The sequence below is a fragment of the Camelina sativa genome, chromosome 6 (assembly GCF_030686135.1).
Source record: "Camelina sativa cultivar CO46 ecotype springtype chromosome 6, ASM3068613v1".
In the NCBI taxonomy this organism is placed as follows: domain Eukaryota; kingdom Viridiplantae; phylum Streptophyta; class Magnoliopsida; order Brassicales; family Brassicaceae; genus Camelina; species Camelina sativa.
In genome coordinates this window covers 27289039-27307402 of record NC_141885.1, presented here as the reverse complement: position 1 = coordinate 27307402, position 18364 = coordinate 27289039, and the positions used below count along the sequence as shown (strand labels likewise).

The 18364-nt window shown below is 45.2% G+C and overlaps 3 protein-coding genes across 3 annotated transcripts; 1 reads left to right on the top strand and 2 right to left on the bottom strand.

Moving 5' to 3' along the window:
* Nucleotides 1-1980: 1980 nt before the first annotated feature.
* On the bottom strand, nucleotides 1981-3742 carry LOC104699452 (expansin-B4-like). The gene is made up of 4 exons (XM_010414755.3): nucleotides 3458-3742; nucleotides 3159-3271; nucleotides 2667-2860; nucleotides 1981-2438 (listed from the first exon to the last, which is right to left on the bottom strand). The coding sequence occupies exons 1-4, from the start codon at nucleotides 3603-3605 to the stop codon at nucleotides 2114-2116; spliced, it is 780 nt and encodes a 259-aa protein (XP_010413057.1). The 5' UTR covers nucleotides 3606-3742; the 3' UTR covers nucleotides 1981-2113.
* A 452-nt stretch (nucleotides 3743-4194) lies between these two features.
* LOC104793467 (putative expansin-B2) lies at nucleotides 4195-5753 on the bottom strand. The gene is made up of 4 exons (XM_010519821.3): nucleotides 5561-5753; nucleotides 5326-5438; nucleotides 5053-5240; nucleotides 4195-4840 (listed from the first exon to the last, which is right to left on the bottom strand). Exons 1-4 carry the CDS (start codon nucleotides 5751-5753, stop codon nucleotides 4507-4509), a joined length of 828 nt encoding a protein of 275 aa, XP_010518123.2. The 3' UTR covers nucleotides 4195-4506.
* A 1341-nt stretch (nucleotides 5754-7094) lies between these two features.
* On the top strand, nucleotides 7095-11639 carry LOC147943037 (uncharacterized). The gene has a single exon (XM_087456267.1). It carries the CDS (start codon nucleotides 7098-7100, stop codon nucleotides 11637-11639), a length of 4542 nt encoding a protein of 1513 aa, XP_087312393.1. The 5' UTR covers nucleotides 7095-7097.
* Nucleotides 11640-18364: the final 6725 nt, after the last annotated feature.

Here is an 18364-nt window from a genome sequence, read left to right as displayed (position 1 = left end):
TTTAATAATAAGAAAAAGTCAAGAATCCATAAATTCCGTTTTATCAATATAACACTGCCACACGTTCTTGTTTAAGATAGACATAACTTGAAGATTACACGGATTTGATTAGACGATAGATATGAGCTTAATTGTCGTTTACATACTACGAGTAACCAACAATTAAAAAAAAACCGCACAGCTATCCACTCTGAAAACAAAAATCATAGTTGTGTGAGAAAATTATAGTTGTATGAGAAGTCTGTCAGTTAGGCTTTGACCCAACTGGTTTATCTGGTAGTCAGAAATGCAGACGTGCTGACTACTCCCTGGCATTAGTCGGAAAACATTCCAAACTCAGGACAGACATTGTGGTGGTCCTTTAGGAAAAAATCTATTTTGAAACATTTCGGTGCGTTTTTACTAAAACTGACCGGATCAGCCACAAAAAAAAAAAAAAAGATTTAATTGTTAAGCTACAAACACATCTAATTTTGGACCCACACTAATATTGACGACTCTGGTTTAATACGAACCTAACCATCATGGCACTTTTAATTTCTTCTTTTTTCATAACACTACTGTATTAAACGTGATCAACAACGCACAACGATCATGTGATATTTGTCAATTCATCGAACCTGATCATTCCAAGATTCAATCATCCGTTAGTGCAAAACAGTTTGTACATATAGGAGTTTGAGTCTTACTTATAGTTATAACAACAATTAGTAATAAGTCGGATCACAAATACTTAAAACTAATTAATTAAAAGTTCAACGTTCCACAATTTTGTCGGTTACAAATGCATTCAAAGAACTTCCGTAGGAAGGTAATTTAACAACAACACACAAAGACTTTTTTTTTTTTTTTATTATTCTCACTGAAATTTGGAAACTAAATTTGTGGAAGCAATTCGTCTACGCAAAGTGTAAAGTTACGATTATTCTTCAATGGCATGACTTAATGGTGGTGCCAAACCACTTACGCCACTCTCTCTCTTAAAGGGCCAAAAAAACTCGCAACTCCTTTAATTCCTCTCGTTGACTCGTCTCATTATATAGTAGACCTTCAAATTAATATTTTCTTGTTAACTAAGTAGTATATGCAAGCATATGTGTTACTTATTATTGTCAGCATCTTACATCCTTAGATGGTGGTAGCTTCTTCTTCTTTTCTATACATATAGGTTTATCAATTTGGTCGATGAATAAATTGAACTAGCAATACTCTTGATGAAGTCAACTAACAAGAGGCGTAAAATTTACATAAAACATAATTGCAATATAGAGATTACGTAGGCTCATGTGTTGTTATTTATTATTTTCATAAATATTCAATTGAGTGAAGATATAAGTCAACTAAAATGGAAAAAAATAAATTTTTAAAAGTTGTCAATGGAGTGACAAGTATGGCCGGTTCTCCAAATCGCCTGAAAAGCGGCGTGAGCATTCGATGTTACAAGTCTTTTTTTGTCATCCAAATACGTTATTACGAGTTTAATTTACAATATTCGTTTGAAATTTATTTCTTTTGGTAACATTCGATGCTTCTCAACTTGCATAAAAAAAGTCCTTTGATATATAGGCCCATTAGAGATAGAGGGAATTACGACTTTGATCACTTAAATTGAATAGGCTAATCTCTCAAAATTTTATCATAGTTTGATTCGAAGTGATGTATCTGTTTGTATATGGGAAGTGAAGTCTGGCAGAGGTAGGATTTATATCTAGTCTATCTACAATACCAATTTCTTCTAATATTAATGGCAAAGGGTCTACGGTGTATCAATTTATTTATTTATGTTTTTTTCCAAATGTAGAATTAGGATTCGAATTGGGATATAATCTTGAGATTATTTGGAAATTAGAACAAATCAATTCTAGTAAAATGATTAGTCTAAGCATTCTACTTTTGCTTTCATGCTTTTTTTAGTATGCACTATGCAGAAATAAGTTGATGGATTTGGTATTCGTAAGTACCTCTTAACCAACTTGATAGTTATCATATTGGTGAAAAGAGCCCTGATTAATTAAGTCATGTATCTTTCCTATTATCCATTACTTTATATTATAAGTTTTCTATATCGTTTTCTGACTAGGAAAAAGTGTTGAATTACAAAATGACAGAAATTCTAATGAAAGTTAACAATTGAACGGTAAGTTTCGTCGGCCTTCCAATATGTCGGAATAACATTCTGAGCAACGACTACTTTATGAGACTCACGAGAGGTAAGTCTGATGTTGAATGGACCTTTTAGAGCACTTCCGGAGTTGATCTTCCATACGGCAGACCTCATTTCTTGCATGGGCATGAAGTTTCTGCCGGCCGGTTGAATCTCAACGGAGGCCAAATCTCCATCGCCATCTTCATACTCGACAACAAATGCAATGTAGTATGGATTTGCCCCAGCGTCCATTCGGAAAGCTATGTTAGTTCCTCGATATAAACACGCCGTGCTGATAATTAAAAAAATTAAAATCACAATTTGTATTGGTAAGAAGTAATAACAAATTACTTAGATATGAGAAATATTTTAATTGAATAAATTTTTGTTTAAAATAACAATAAACGTTAAAACTAGTTATTGTTGATTTATGAATTTTTTCTTGTTAAATTAATAATATTTAATACAATTTTTTTTTCAAAGACATAAAAATTATATAAAATTTTCAATGAGTATGTACCGTTTGTAGTAAACACGTAGAACACCAGCGGATCGAAGTCGATAGGCTTTGCCAGGTTTGGCTAAGGCACCCGTGGCTCTGCCGCTAAGATCGAAGTGGACTGCTTCGGAGGAGCAAGGACCACCGGGACACTCGTCGGTTATCGTCACCGTTATTGGTCTCCCCGAGCATGCTGGATTCCCGCTGCACACAATCTATATAATAAAGAAAATGTTGACATTTACAATATAGTTGATAAAATATAAAATCTTGTTGTAACCATATCATATACACTCAGACTTTCATATCTAATTTATTGTTTTCCTAAACAAATGCAATTTGACCACAACCAAATAACTTAATGTTCACTCTAGACTTATACGTTACCTTAAAAAAAATTAATTCAGCCAGCAAGAAAGACATTAATTCTTCTTTTTTTTGGGGCAAGAAAAGACATGAATTCTATGTTACATACATTACTATTGATCTTGTCCTATATATATTCATACGAACCCGATAACATGTTCCACATCCTGATCCATTGTTGAATAGTGAAGGGCCTCCGGCTGAAACCATCTCGTATAACGGTGGATTAGCAACCGCGGAACCGTACCCACAAGCTCCTCCTACATATATATATATAAGCATCATGTTCAAAGGAATTACTACTCTAAAAAATTATGTATTTATGCTTTAACAAATATGTAAGATTATGATACCAAATATAAAACATATATATTTGGTATTATAATACATATATACTCTAAAACATATATATATATATATATATATATATATATATTATAACGTACCGGTACTACCGGCGCCTTCAGGTTCACCGTACCAAGTAACACCGGCGGCCCCCCATCCAGCAACATCTATAGTCTCATTTTGGCAATAACAAAACTTTATTGAGACTGCAAAAAGAGCCAGAGCGAAATATTTATGTGATGATGCCATTGATCCAGCTACTTTGTTTTGTATAAACAAAATATAGTATAAGCGAATGAATCGTCAGATGACGGAGATTTTTATATTGGGTTTTGTGGAATACGCTCACGAGTACGTTTAACGAGTACGTTTAATGTTTAAGGAAATTGTATAGTGGCAAGATAGTTATAAGTGAATCTTGGTATATATATGGAAGTAAAGCTCTCTAATTTAAGGGAAAGTAAATTTGAAATGAAGAGAGTAAGATATGCATTGAAGAAAAAAAACTTATGTTAAGGAAAATTTGGCAGCCAAGTTCAAAGTATAATTTATGTCAAAGAAATTGAATATAATTAGTTAACTTCTTATAGATTTTTTGGTAGAAATAACATCATATTTTGGGTCCACAAATAAATAAATCCTCATATAAATTATAATTACATTGGTTATATAAGTCAATTTTCTAAAACTGCTATTTTCTAAAACTGATATATATGAACTATTTTATTAAGTTTGACAATTGACTAAAAGTTTTGGTAAATAATAATAATAATATAATTAAGCTTACAAAAATAATATATGATTTATTTCTGATGTTTGAAGATTGGTAACCTCTTAAAGCATAAAAATACTGTATATACCCTTTTTCATCTAAATATTGACTGTATGATATGAATGAATGTTACAAACCCTCATACAGTCATACATATCAGAACAAGAAATCTCATACTATTAGAAGTATGAAACACTGAAACAAGTTAAATCTGATACTAATATGAAATAAACATACATCTTCCACTAAAAACAAGGTATTATTGTGTCACTATACATACGGTATTGAACATTCAAGTAAGAGATATAACATTTTAATTTATCAAGAGATATATCATTTATCCTGTAGATATATAATAAGTACTTTTAGTTCCAGCGGCTACACTTGAAAGTTCACGTTCGATTTGTACTTGGCACCGGGTTGCCAGCCGGCCGGAATGACATCGGTAGCCACAACAGTCTCGCCGGAGTCCAGTGAAGTCACTCGAAGAGACAGCGGGGCCCGCAAAGGTGACGACACGGCCAGCTTCCACACGGCTCCCCATAAGTGGCTCATAGATATCCATGTGTCAGAATCTAGAGCTTGTTTGAGTTCGACTCGGCCAATTTCGCCGTCTCCGTCTTCATACTCAACCAAAGCCGCGAAGTAGTTAGCGTTTGAACCTTCATCCACTTGAAACGTCACCGTTTTCCCAATATAGTTGCACTCAACTCTACAAGCACAGAAACATTACACACGCATCAAAATTTAAACTATTTATCAAAAAAAAATTCAAATATTTAAACCTCAGTAATTATTATTAATAAAATATAATTTTCTTTTGCCCAAAAAAAATTTAAAATTTTCTCTTCTTTTTTTTTTTTTAAGAAAAAATAAATAAAGATATAATTAAGTTGTTAATGTGATCCTTAGATAAGTATATACTTTCTGTAAAGAATCTCCAAAACTCCGGCACCGCGAAGCTGGCTACTCTGACCAGAAATCGCCATGGCACCAAAAGCTGTACCACTCAAATCGAAATGGACCGACTCTGTAACGCATCCAGGACACTCGTCTGTAATCACCACCGTAACCGGATTTTTCGAACACTCCGATTTCGAAGTGCATTTTATCTGTATGTACAGATATGAGTATATAAGCTAATCTTGCATGTATTTCAAATCTCTTCTGCTTCATTCATTCTAATTAGTACGTAACCTGGTAACATGCGCCACACCCTTTCCCTGACTTGAATAACGAAGTACCTCCTGCTGATACCATTTTCGAAAACGGAGGTTGTGCTAGAGCAGTTCCATAACCACAAGCCCCACCTTCATAATAATTAATATACTTTTGGTTAGTAATTTAATTAAATATATCGCTAGTTACGTGCTTGTTTATCTAGAGATGTAATTGACATCAAACATGTATATATATATATATATATATATACCGTCGCTTCCGTATCCGTTGGGGTCACCATACCATGTAGCTCCGGCGATAGACCAATCAGAATTGCTGGTCGTGACGGCTGAAACGTTGAGTTTCTTGGGGCTAAAGCAATGAGTTAAGTTTAAGAGAAGACAAGTTAGAGCAAAGAGCACGTTCACGATCATGTAATATCGTACTACGACAAGAACTGCCATTGCGATGATAATAATAAGTAGCTAATGAGGATGACTTGTGCTACGTACGTACTTGTTGGACATGGGCTACGCCCCAATATGCCACTCGGCCCAACAAGACGAATTCTGTGATTCCGGCCCGACCAAAATGGATGCAAGTCATTAATAATCCGTAAAGGGCAATCTCGGGAATTCACGATGGGAACCCTAGAAACCCTCGGTCTACAGTCCACTATATAAAGAAACAGTACTCGTTGGAGAAAGGAGGGAGACTCGCGTACAATACCCCGAGAGCAATACTTTGCGTCTAAAAACTCTTGTTATTCTCTGTATAATTTTCTGTTAGCTTCCGAGCTCGTCGTGACTCACTTGATAGTTCTCCTGTGAACTGACGAGCACGATCTTGACTCGTTTTAGTGACGACCTCGCATTCCTATCGTTAATAAAGAACAAACTTCACTCTTTCTCCCTAAAATTGATATTTATTTAGTGTTGTGCAATCCCCAGTACAAACAATTGGCGCCCACCGTGGGGCGAGAGTAGAACACTTCCTTTTGACGAATCAATACCGACGGTCCTCACTTCCTCGAAATTTCAAGATTCATGACGAACCCTAGCGACGATCTCAACGAAGCAACGGAGCAACCGACGGAGCAACTAACGGAGCAGCGATGGGGGCGAACGAGAGCACGAACCGTACCGCCTCTACCCTCTTCAACCGTCTCAGCTGAAGGCCCCTTGCCGAGCACGACACCTCCGCCAGCGCCCGACGCGTCCTTCGAGCCTCTTACAACTGCTGCAGCCGGACCCGGACCTATCACCGACCAGCTGGTAACTAACGCCACCGCTCTCCTCAGCGCCGCCCTCACATGCACTGCCGCTCTCCCCAGCGCCACTCTCACCAACGCCGTCGCTCACACCAATGCCGCACTCCCCAATGTTTTGCCCGTCCAGAGGAGCGGGCTCGACGACCTGATGCAAGTCATACTCGATCGACTCGACGGTCAGGAAGCACGAACAAACGAACGGCTCGAAGCAATCGTGGCGGCACAAGAAGCATCGCAAAATCAAATAAGCAAGCTCCAACAACGACGGAGCGAGCGCCGGAGCGAGAACGACCATGGCGAGCAGCATGCGAATCCACCGCCCCCTGCGCCGCTGTCCATCGAAGAACGCTACGAAGGCCACAGACGCCGCCCAGCGTATATAGTCGTAGGATCCATCGATCGACGTAGCAGGCGGGAACCAGCTGACGAACACCAGGACCGTCAAGGCCAGCGGAGCCGAAGCCCACGGACTCCAACATTACCGGCCCGACGGTCTGAAGGAGACCTCAAGGATGAAACAATACGGCGCCTCGAGACGATGCTCCACGAGCTCTCCTCGAGAGTACACCGGGCGACGAGCTCCGCTCCCAATCTCGATCGAGTACTGGAGGAAGTCCAGCGCTCGCCATTTACAGTACGGATCTCCCGCGTTCGCATTCATTATGTGAACAAGTTCAAGTTCGCCCCGTATAATGGATTGGATGATCCAAAACCGTTCTTAACTTCAATGAGTGTTGCGATTGGCCGAGCTCATTTCAGCGAGGAGGAGTACGAAGCTGGCTGCTGCCAGCTATTTATTGAAAACTTGGCCCACAAGGCCTTAGGATGGTTCTCCCGATTCTCGCCGAACTCGATCGGAAGCTATCACGAGCTAACAACCGCTTTCCTACAACACCATTCCAAGTTCATGATTCGAGGTGCCTCGAATGCCGACCTCTGGAACATGTTTCAACAAAACAACGAGTCACTCCGGGAATTCATGGAGAGATTCAAAAGAATAGTCTCGAAACTCTCGATCGCTGACGACACAACAATCTCAGCTCTCCGTAATGCTCTTACTCACGGTTCCCGATTTCGGGAAGACATTATCATCCACGAACCCCTATCCCTGGACGACGCGTTACACCGCGCCAACAGGTACATCGAGCTGGACGAAGAAAGCGCATCGAGAGCGAACCGACCATTGCCAGAACCGCCAACCTCAAAGTTGGTCAAAGGAAAGGAAAAGGCACAGGATGAGCATCATGAGCCTCGTCAGCACTTCGACAAGGAATACGCTGATAAGCAGGAAAAAGCAAAGAAAGCTCAAGCCTTCGCTGTTAGCGATCAGGACCCCCAAGCGTCATCATCGAAACCCTGGAATAACAAATGGGTCCGGGACCCATCGGGTAAGGATGGAAAGAAGTACTGCAACTACCATAAACGAGCAGGGCATACCACTGAAGAATGCCGCACCCTCCAGCAAATACTGCTGGATAAATTCAAGGGAGGCCACATTGACGTCGAACACGAGCGACGACTAACAACAGCCCACAGGGATAATCAATTTTTTAACCCTGAGAACGAGAACCTCAGTAGGCAGTACAGCACAGCTCCCGCGCCACAACACAGCACAAGGGCCCTACCCCTGCCCCCGCCCCCAGCACCAACCCTTAAAAGGAACCCCGAGCCGGCCGACGACCCAAACGCTCCAGCTCCGCGTCAAAGAATTAATATGATTATGGGCGGCCTAACGACTTGCCGAGACTCAGTGCGTTCCATCAAAGCTTATCGGCGGGGACTAGAAGTGAAGCGGGACTGGATGGCTCAAAGTACACCGCCGACCACAACCTATGAGCCGATCACATTCACGGAAGACGATGCGTCAGGCCTAGCCGGGCCGCACAATGACCCCCTCGTGGTCGAGATGACAATTGGTGAAAGCATAGTCACCAAAATCTTGATTGATACTGGCAGCTCGGTAAACGTCATTTTCAAAGACGTACTAATTCAGATGGAGGTAGACCTGCGAACGGCCGATCATGACGTCCAACCCCTCACAGGCTTTGACGGCGACACGGTTATGACAGTTGGTACGATCATGCTACCAGTCTACGTAGGCGGAACGATGCACTGCATCAATTTTGCCATCATCGATAAACCAATCGTCTACAACGTCATCCTGGGGACTCCATGGTTGCATAAGATGAAAGCTGTGGCGTCGACGTACCATCAGTGCGTAAAGTTTCCAACCTCAAGAGGAATATTCACGCTACGAGGAGACCCGTTGATCGCCAGAACTTGCTTCATCATCGAACGACAACAGCGTAGCGCCCGCACCTTCGCAATCTCAGACCCCGCCAAGCAGCCAGATGGTCGTGTCCGTCCCAACACCGAGCTAATCATCCAGGTAAACATCGACCCTTCCAACGCGACTCGTTGCGTAGGGATCGGTGCCGACCTGCCGCAGACTATCAAGGACGAGCTCGTGAAGTTTCTGTCCCAAAACGTCGAAACTTTTGCATGGAGCATGAGCAGTATGACCGGAATCGATCCCAACATAACATGTCACGAACTCAATGTGGATCCAACGTTTAAACCGGTCAAGCAAAAGCGAAGAAAACTCGGACTAGAGCGTACGGCCGCCGTTAACGAAGAGATCAAAAAACTACTCACGGCTGGGTCCATCAGAGAAGTCAAGTACCCCGACTGGTTAAGCAACCCTGTAGTTGTGAAGAAAAAGAACGGCAAGTGGCGGGTGTGCGTCGATTTTACCGATCTTAACAAGTCATGCCCAAAGGACAGCTTTCCTCTACCAAGAATCGACCAACTGGTCAAAGCGACCGCGGGGAACGAGCTTCTATCGATCATGGACACATACTCCGGGTACAACCAGATAATGATGCATAAAAACGATCAAGAAAAGACGGTCTTTATTACCGATCAAGGCACTTACTGCTACAAGGTTATGCCGTTTGGCCTTAAGAATGCTGGTGCGACCTACCAACGCCTTGTCAACCGGATGTTTGCCGAGCAGCTCGGCCGAACAATGGAAGTGTACATCGATGATATGCTGGTGAAATCAACTCACGCTGCCGACCACGTTTCACATCTCGCTAAGTGCTTTGAAGTTCTCAACCGATATAACATGAAGCTGAATCCAGCTAAGTGCTCGTTCGGCGTAACTTCTGGAGAGTTTCTAGGATACCTCGTCACCAAGAGGGGTATCGAAGCTAACCCGAACCAGATTTCGGCGCTTACCAACCTACCATCTCCAAGAAATACTCGAGAAGTACAACGACTTACTGGGCGAATTGCCGCCCTCAATCGATTTATCTCACGATCTACCGACAAGTGTCTACCGTTTTACCAGCTGCTTCGCAGCAACAAAAAGTTTGAGTGGGATGATAAGTGTGAGTCTGCCTTCCAGGAGCTCAAAAACTATCTCGCTACTCCTCCAGTCCTAGCTAAACCTGATCAGGGGGAAACGCTTTACCTGTACATCGCTGTCTCCAGCTCGGCGGTCAGTGGTGTACTCATTAAAGAGGACAGGGGAGATCAGCATCCCATTTTCTATATGAGTAAAAGTCTCGATGGAGCTGAGCTCCGATATCCAACCTTGGAGAAGCTCGCCTACGCCGTAGTTATCTCGGCTAGGAAGCTACGTCCATACTTCCAATCTCACACTATTGAAGTCTTAACTAACCAGCCGTTGAGGACCATCCTGCACAGTCCGAGTCAATCAGGTCGCCTGGCCAAATGGGCAGTGGAATTAAGCGAATATGATATCGAATACAAGAATCGCACTTGTGCGAAATCTCAAGTACTCGCAGATTTTTTGGTTGAGCTCTCCCCTGAACTAGAATCAGGGGCTCCGCGCGCAGAGAACTGGTCGTTACACGTCGATGGTGCTTCCTCCCGACACGGCTCTGGGATCGGAATACATTTCGTTTCGCCGAGAGGAGAAGTACTCGAACAGTCATTCCGGCTCGCCTTTGCTGCCTCAAACAACAAGGCCGAGTATGAAGCCCTGATCGCAGGAATGAGATTGGCAGGTGGAATCGGGGTTAAGAAGTTACAAGTTTTTTGCGACTCGCAACTAGTAACTCACCAGTTCAGCGGCGATTACGAATGCAGGAACGACCGAATGGACGCTTACCTTAAGGTTGTCCAGGAGCTGTCCGGCTCATTTGAGTCGTTTGAATTGACGAAAATCTCTCGTAGCGACAATGCTCCAGCTGACGCCCTGGCCGTCCTCGCTTCAACATCCGACCCCGACCTCCGTCGAATCATTCCTGTCGAGAGTATTGATCAGCCGAGCATCAATCTCCCAACGAACATCGATCCCATTGGTCAAGATCATAAAAAGAAAAAGGTTATGGAGGATGCGAGCATCAACATTCCATCCTCAAAGAAACAAAGAACAGGTGAGGGTCCTCCCGTGCTAACATTGCGTATCTCTGAACCATCGGCTGGTGCGCCATCAACTTCTGTTAGACGCACGACCGAGCAAGAATCCACCGAGCTGATATCCAACGAACAAATAGCTGAAGAATCAGAGTCCGCCGAACAAGAATGCACCGAGCTGATATCCAACGAACAAATAGCTGAAGAATCGGAATCCGCCGAACAAGGATCCACCGAACGAATATCTGCCGAACGAGAAACAAGACAAGCATCTGCCGATCACGAGTCCGTCAATCAAGGGCAGACCAGTTCTGAACCAAAAGAACGATCATATGACTGGCAAGCAGATATCCGTTCCTACATCGCTGATGGCATTGCTCCGTCCGACAAATGGGAAGCTCGGCGCCTTCGGGCCCGCTGCGCACATTACACTCTCTTGGATGGTAACATTTTCCGCTGGACTGCATCTGGCGCACTTTTGACCTGCATCGGTCCCAAAGAAGTCGATGACGTAATGAGAGAAGTCCACGAGGGTTCCAGTGGAAATCATTCTGGGGCTCGCGCGCTCGCAATGCGCATACGCAACAATGGTCATTATTGGCCTACTATGAACGATGATTGCGAGAAATTTGTCGCAAAGTGCGAAAATGTCAGCGCCACGCTCCCATCATCCATGCGCCGACCGAGCTCCTAAGGACAACAACACCGCCATACCCCTTCATGAGGTGGGCAATGGATATCGTCGGACCACTCCCCGTTTCTCGTCAGAAGAAATACATCCTGATTATGACGGATTATTTCACGAAGTGGGTCGAAGCAGAAGCCTTTGCCAAAATCGGAACTGAGCAAGTCCAAAAGTTCGTATGGAAAAACATTATATGTCGACACGGACTCCCGTACGAGATCGTCACTGACAACGGCACGCAGTTTACCTCACTACAATTTGAAGGCTTTTGCGCGAAATGGAGAATTCGCCTGAGCAAGTCTACTCCTCGCTACCCACAGGGAAATGGACAAGCCGAGGCGACCAACAAGACAATCATTGACGGACTCAAAAAATGACTTGAGGATAAGAAAGGTCTCTAGGCTGACGAACTCGATGGTGTCTTATGGTCGCACCGTACCTCCCCCCGCCGATCTACAGGACGGACCCCGTTCTCCCTTGCGTACGGAATGGAGGCACTTGCACCAGAGGAAATTAGCGTGCCAACCCTGCGACGCTCTATGCTCGTCCATAATCCTGCTCTGAACACAGAAATGATGCTCGATACTCTAGATATTCTCGAAGAGGAGCGCGGCAGAGCACTCATCCGAATCCAGAACTATCAGCAACAAGCGGCGAAGTTCTATAACAAGAAAGTCAGGCCTCGCCACTTCGATGAAGGAGATCTCGTCCTCAGGAAAGTCTTTGAAAACACTGCCGAGCTCAATGCCGGTAAAATGGGCGCTCAGGAAAGTCTTTGATCTCCAAGGTTGTCACTCCCGGCGTCTACGAGCTCCTCACCTTGGATGGCACTCCCATCCCCCGTTCATGGAATTCCGGAAACCTGAAACGTTATTACCACTAGAAGACAAAGCATCAAAAAAAAAAAAAAAAAAAAAAAAACGCTCGTACTACCGAGCTCAACTTCTGTAATACGAACTACGAATGGCTTGATCCCTTTCCAAGGGTACGTAGGCAGCCCGTCAGAAGGCACAGCTATACCAAAAAAAAAAAAAAAAAAAAAAAAAAACGCTCGTACTACCGAGCTCAACTTCTGTAATACGAACTACGAATGGCTTGATCCCTTTCCAAGGGTACGTAGGCAGCCCGTCAGAAGGCACAACTATACCAAAAAAAAAAAAAAAAACAATAAAATAAAAACAAAAGTTTGAAAACTTTAAAACAAAAAAGAGCTCTCTCGAACGAGTCCGTCTCAGCGAGATGTCCAGCTCTTACATCGACCCTCTGGCTAAGGAAACGATTTAAAACGCGTTCCTCATGGATGCAGCGGTGAAATAATCCGCACAAAATAAGCCGACCCAGATCGCATTCAGCTAGCAGGCGGTTAAGTTTGTATAAGCCGGGTTCTCACTCGCACTTTCTTGCCGACCTCGTGGCAAACACAGGGTAAGCCGGACACCAGGGCCGCACCTAAAAGGTATGACGAGCTCATCTCGATTACCACCCTAAACATTTGGAATTCGACACACGTAATAGGATAAGCCAAGAGACGTCTTGCACCGTAAAGTACAACTCGATACCAAAGATAGGAAAAGCGCAATTTTATTCCATAACCAAAGAGCAAACAAGTTCAAAATGACAATTAACAAAAGGCCATGCTCGGCACAAGTTCAAAATAGCAATTAACAAAAGGCCATGCTCGGCACAAGTTCAAAATAACAACTAATGAAAGGCCATGCTCGGCATAGATTCAAAACAAAACAAGCAACATAAAGCCACGCTCGGCACAAGCATCGCGCACAGACGATCAATCATGTATCCCCAGATCAGCATTAGAGGGCACATCGAACTCGAGCTCATCGACCGTCTCCCGAAAAGTTCGGCAATCGTTACGTAAACCTTCCAACGTGTCCAGTGGAACGTCCACACCTCTAGCAGCCATGCTCTCGAGGTACGTGCAGATCCCTTCAGCACGGTTGCCCTCAACAAAGATATGGTCTGTGCACTCTAGCTGAATAATGTAACGACGCAATACGTCGATCCGAGTTCGGCAAGCATCGATCTCCGCATTACTTTCGAAAGGTCTAGTGTTAAAAGGTTCAAGATCACCCTCTTCGAGATTAGGAATCTCCACTGCAATCACTGCCGCTTCACGACGAGAACGCTCCTCCAGCAAACGATCCCATCTCCATTTCGGAACGAAGAACCCCTCTTCGATCATAGTTTCGAGATACGCAACAGTCCCATCCACACGATTAAACTGGAAGCATAGCTCGAACTTACGGCGCAAAGCTAGAGTGTAGGTTCTCAACCTCTGGATCCAAGCACGATAAAACTCGAGCTCGGAACGAATTACATCATCCGATCTCGCAGCAAGCCGCTCTCGCGCTCTTCTCAGCCAGGCCGCTCTCGTGGTTACAGGCATAATGCCAACCTCAAACCACTCAGAACCAAAAGAGAGATTTTTCCTCCTAAAAAAAAAAAAAAAAAAAAAAAAAAATGGTTAGAAAAGCGGAATGGCAAGAAATGAGCATTTGAGGAGCAATTTATAGAACAAAAGTTACAATTTTCAAGGTGAAGTGGCCAATACAGTGACCCTCGAAGACCACATCCATCAAACGATCAACGCATGTCAAAAAACGAGAGGATAAAACATAGCAAAGTTCCAAAAAGGAAAAGTACAACGCCTAAACGGCTCAATATCCGGTCAATCCAACGATAATGCAAGGTCCCAAAAAGAAAATACATCGCCTAAACGGCCCAACATCCGCTACAAAACGGGAATAGGTTCTAATAAAACAAGATAAAAGCAAGTCACTGCTCGGCAGCAACCTGAGCGCCCGAGCGCGCAGGTGCCCCTGCCATGACGACCTCCTCTCCTACAACCACGGGAACCTCCGCCGCCTGAAGGTTCGTAGGAACGATCGCGGTCTCTGGGAGAGCCTCGAGGTCGCTGTCCGAAACATCGGCGATATCGAAACCAAGAACCTTGTCCTCCCACATCTTCACGTCAGCCTCCAAGCCGAGCAAAGTCTTCGACGGAATGACCGTACCACTCTTCACCAGCTCCTGAAGACAATCATAGGTGCCGCTCACCTGGCTCAAAGTCAGAAGAGACTCCTGCGCCGCTCTGTTGTCAATAATATGCCTCCTCATCCTCTCAATACGAGACCTGTAGCCGGCAACCTCGACATCGATGCCATGCCGCTCCGCTTGCAGCTGCTGCAACTGCGCCTTCTGAAACGCGTGATCAACCTCGAACTGCTCAAGACGAGAGCGGGAAGCATCAAGAGAAGCCTTGAGATCGGCCACTTGCTTCCTGAAACCGGCAGTTTGCTTCGTGAGAACAGCAGAAACCCCTCGCTCTTTATCGAGATCCTGCCGAAGCTCCTCAGCCGATCTCCTCGATGGTTCAGAGGTACGAGAATCAGCAAGTTGCTTCTCCAGCTCGGCAATGCGACACTCATATGAGACGACCATGCGATTCACGCCACCACCATCCTGAAACGCAAGAAATAAAGAATCAAGATAATAATTGGGAAAAGTCAATCAAGAACATAAAGAGAAATACCAACCTGGAAGTGTTTCCGAGCCCACGACCGATACAGCTCGGGATCATAGAGTGAACCCACAGAGGGGAGCGGGTCGAAGGAGCCGCGAACCTTGCTAGCAAGCTCACCACAAGCAGTAGCGTTGTTGATAAACAACTCATCCTTTGTCTTGTAAGAAAAGGAGAACGAATCATCAATCTCAGTGGTGTCGCGCGGTATGCCATCCCTCCTAGATCTCTTGGATGATTCGGGCTCGGGAGCAACCACCTCACTATGAGAAGCTCTCTTCCTTGATGGAGTAGGACGTCCAGAATCAGCGACGACGATCGCTAGGGCATCAGAAGCCTCGCCACGTGACTTCTGCGCACACGGAACGACAACAGGAACCTTGGCAGCTCTTTTGTCGGCGCGGGTAGCGGCCACCTCCGCCGATCTCAAATCTCCTGCAACTCGCAGATCGACACCTCCGCCGGCTGACGGGTCAACGACTTCAGTGTCGGCAGCACGCGAAGAAGACCCAGCATCAACGGCCTTCTTGAACTGATCGGCGTATCGAGGAAGACGAGTGTTAACTTTTCCCATCCCTAAGCGCGGTAGACCTAAAAAGGAAAACAAAAGTGTGACGACCCAATAACCACCAAGGAGAGCAACAATCGATACAACAGAATAAGCAGGAAACTCACGAGATCTCTGAGTAATCGAAGGCCAATCAATCGCCCCTCTCGCTCTAAACTTCCTGAGATTGTCGAAAAAACCTGGAGGATGAGCACGCAAGCGAACGACAGGCTCTGCAAGCAACAACAAAAACAAGATAAGTGTTAGAAGCCAATCAAAGAAAATCAACAAGTAAGGATAAGAAACAGCAAAGCTACCGGGAACCATATTCCACACAGTAGCATAAAACATATCGAGGTTGTCAACCGACGTCTCATCTAGCTTGACAAAGAAAAAGTAACGCTGCCAATGACGAATCTTCTTCTCAGCTCCGGTGACGATCTGATAACCTGATTTAGCACTAGTATAAAAGTACCCCTGACTACCTCTGACTTTCGTAAACCTGGTAGCCTCCTCAAGGAAATGTATATCAACCTCTACGCCACAATCGGTACCCATTATCGCCAAACCAACTGCGTTGCGAATATCTCCCACAGAAAGCTGGGAGATAGCTATCTTGCGCCTCGCGCAGTAACGCGTCAAAAACTCCGGCAGAGGAAACCAAAGACCACAATCAGTAAAATAATGCTTATAGAGGGCAATAAAACCCGCTGGAGGCGTCCAAGGACGCTCGTGGGGTTCAGGAGATCGAAAAACCAAACCCTCGGGCATCTTACACCACCGCATCATCTCGGCAATGGTATCTGATGTGCACAACGAAGGACCGTGATCTGCCGGACCGGCTGAAAGACTGGCACCAATCGATGCAGCACTAAGACAAAAAAACAGCTGAACGAGGACCAGTATCCTCGGCCGGGACAACGACCATAGGACTCCCACCGGAACCACTGTCGCTATCTTCGCTGAATTCGAGAATATCAGCGAAATCGTAGTCGTTAGTCAAACTATCAAAATCTCCACACTCTGCTCCAATGTCAACACCAACGTCATCGGAAGCATTTTAATAGCCGATACCAGATTCCCTCGTGAAAGCGCGTCGGATCCCCGCAAGAGTTTTACCACGCGCATGTATTGGGACCTGCGGCCGAGATCTTTCGTCCTTCCTGGATGTCGGTCTGCAGCGGGAGAAATCAGAACCAGTAACGAGTTCATCGATGCCGAGCTCATCACTCCTAAGTTCATTACCATGGCCGAATTCATCGGTTCGATACTCTTCAATCACGGGCTCGTCGACGCCGAGCTCGTCGTCATTGCAAACCTCGTTATGCCGCACTTCGATCCTCAGGGAGGCAGTCCCGAAATTCTCGACACCACCTTCAAGAGCGGCGGACCTGCCGATCTCAACCGCATTCCCGAACCTTGTCTCAAGCCGACCTCCCATCATCAGATCGGCATCACCATCATCGGAACCAGCGTCGTCTTCACCACCGCAAAAAACCGCATCGGGCCTTGCCGACCTCGAAAACCCCGAATTGACGATCCGCACTTGACGAATGTCGACCTCCTGAGGCCGATCGCAAAAATAGAACCGACCATCGGTCTCGCTGATCTCGCCTTAGCAAACTCTGCGCGACGACCTCCGACTTCGCCACTACCGAGCTCGCTACCATATAATGGATCTGCATTCAAGTCAACAAATCCAATGCCGAGCTCGGCGATGCCAGTCCCGAATCTTTCGTCGACCTCGGTTCTCCTCGTGCCGAGCTCGGCAATGCCGATCCCGAATCCTTCGTCGACCTCGGTTCTCCTCGTGCCGAGCTCGGCGATGCCAATCCTGAATCCTCTGTCGACCTCGGTGCTCCTCGTGCCGAGCTTGGCGACGCCGATCCCGAATCCTCCGTCGACCTCGGTCCTCCTCGTGCCGAGCTCGGCGATGCCGATCCCGAATCCTTCGTCGACCTCGGCTCTCCTCGTGACGAGCGGGTCCCCCCTCAGATCCGAGCCGACCGCAACACGAGCAGCAGTCCTGATCTCGCCCGAGTCCAAGCTGATCTCCTCATCAAATTCCGTCGATCTCCGCCCACTGATTTCCGACGCACCTGCTTTCATGCTAAGCCGAGCACAACCGCCGAACTCTGAATTACAAGCATCAACGGGCGCCTGCCGATCTGAAGCGATCATCGGTGACCACGAGAAACCCAACAACGAAAACAGCGGCCGAGCTAGGTCTAGAGTGGGTGCAATCGAAAATAGAGAAAAGTACAGAGAGAAAGAAGTAAAAACCTGAAAGTAACAAGAGAAAGAAGAAATTACCTTTTATGAAGAGGAAGTAGCAAGTGAAGAAATTGAGAAGGAAGGGGATGCATAAATAAGTAATAAAATGGAAAAATTACTGTCAAATCCATCATCTCAATCCGCGATTCTCTTCTCTTTTTCGGGAAATTCATTGAAAGTCGCATTCAAGATAAAAACCGCAGGATTTTCCCAGTATCTCTCGAAAAACGAGCCCATAAGCAATCTGAGACGATCTGCGCCGAGCAGGCATATTACAAATAAATCAAGCATGCCCGCCGATCGCAGAAAAACTGACGCTCTCCAGACTAAGGGGGGGACTATTGTTGGACATGGGCTACGCCCCAATATGCCACT

Excerpts from the sequence above, each read along its gene's own strand:
- LOC147943037 (XM_087456267.1), top strand. The coding sequence starts at position 7,098 with ATGCTCCACGAGCTCTCCTCGAGAGTACACCGGGCGACGAGCTCCGCT.
- LOC104699452 (XM_010414755.3), bottom strand. The coding sequence starts at position 3,605 with ATGGCATCATCACATAAATATTTCGCTCTGGCTCTTTTTGCAGTCTCA. Across the intron at positions 3,272-3,457 it reads TGAAGGCGCCGGTAGTACCG|GAGGAGCTTGTGGGTACGGT; the intron begins GTACGTTATAAT and ends ATATATATGTAG. Across the intron at positions 2,439-2,666 it reads CTACGTGTTTACTACAAACG|CACGGCGTGTTTATATCGAG; the intron begins GTACATACTCAT and ends TTTAATTATCAG.
- LOC104793467 (XM_010519821.3), bottom strand. The coding sequence starts at position 5,753 with ATGGCAGTTCTTGTCGTAGTACGATATTACATGATCGTGAACGTGCTC. Across the intron at positions 5,439-5,560 it reads CAACGGATACGGAAGCGACG|GTGGGGCTTGTGGTTATGGA; the intron begins GTATATATATAT and ends ATTATTATGAAG. Across the intron at positions 4,841-5,052 it reads TTGGAGATTCTTTACAGAAA|AGTTGAGTGCAACTATATTG; the intron begins GTATATACTTAT and ends CTGTGCTTGTAG.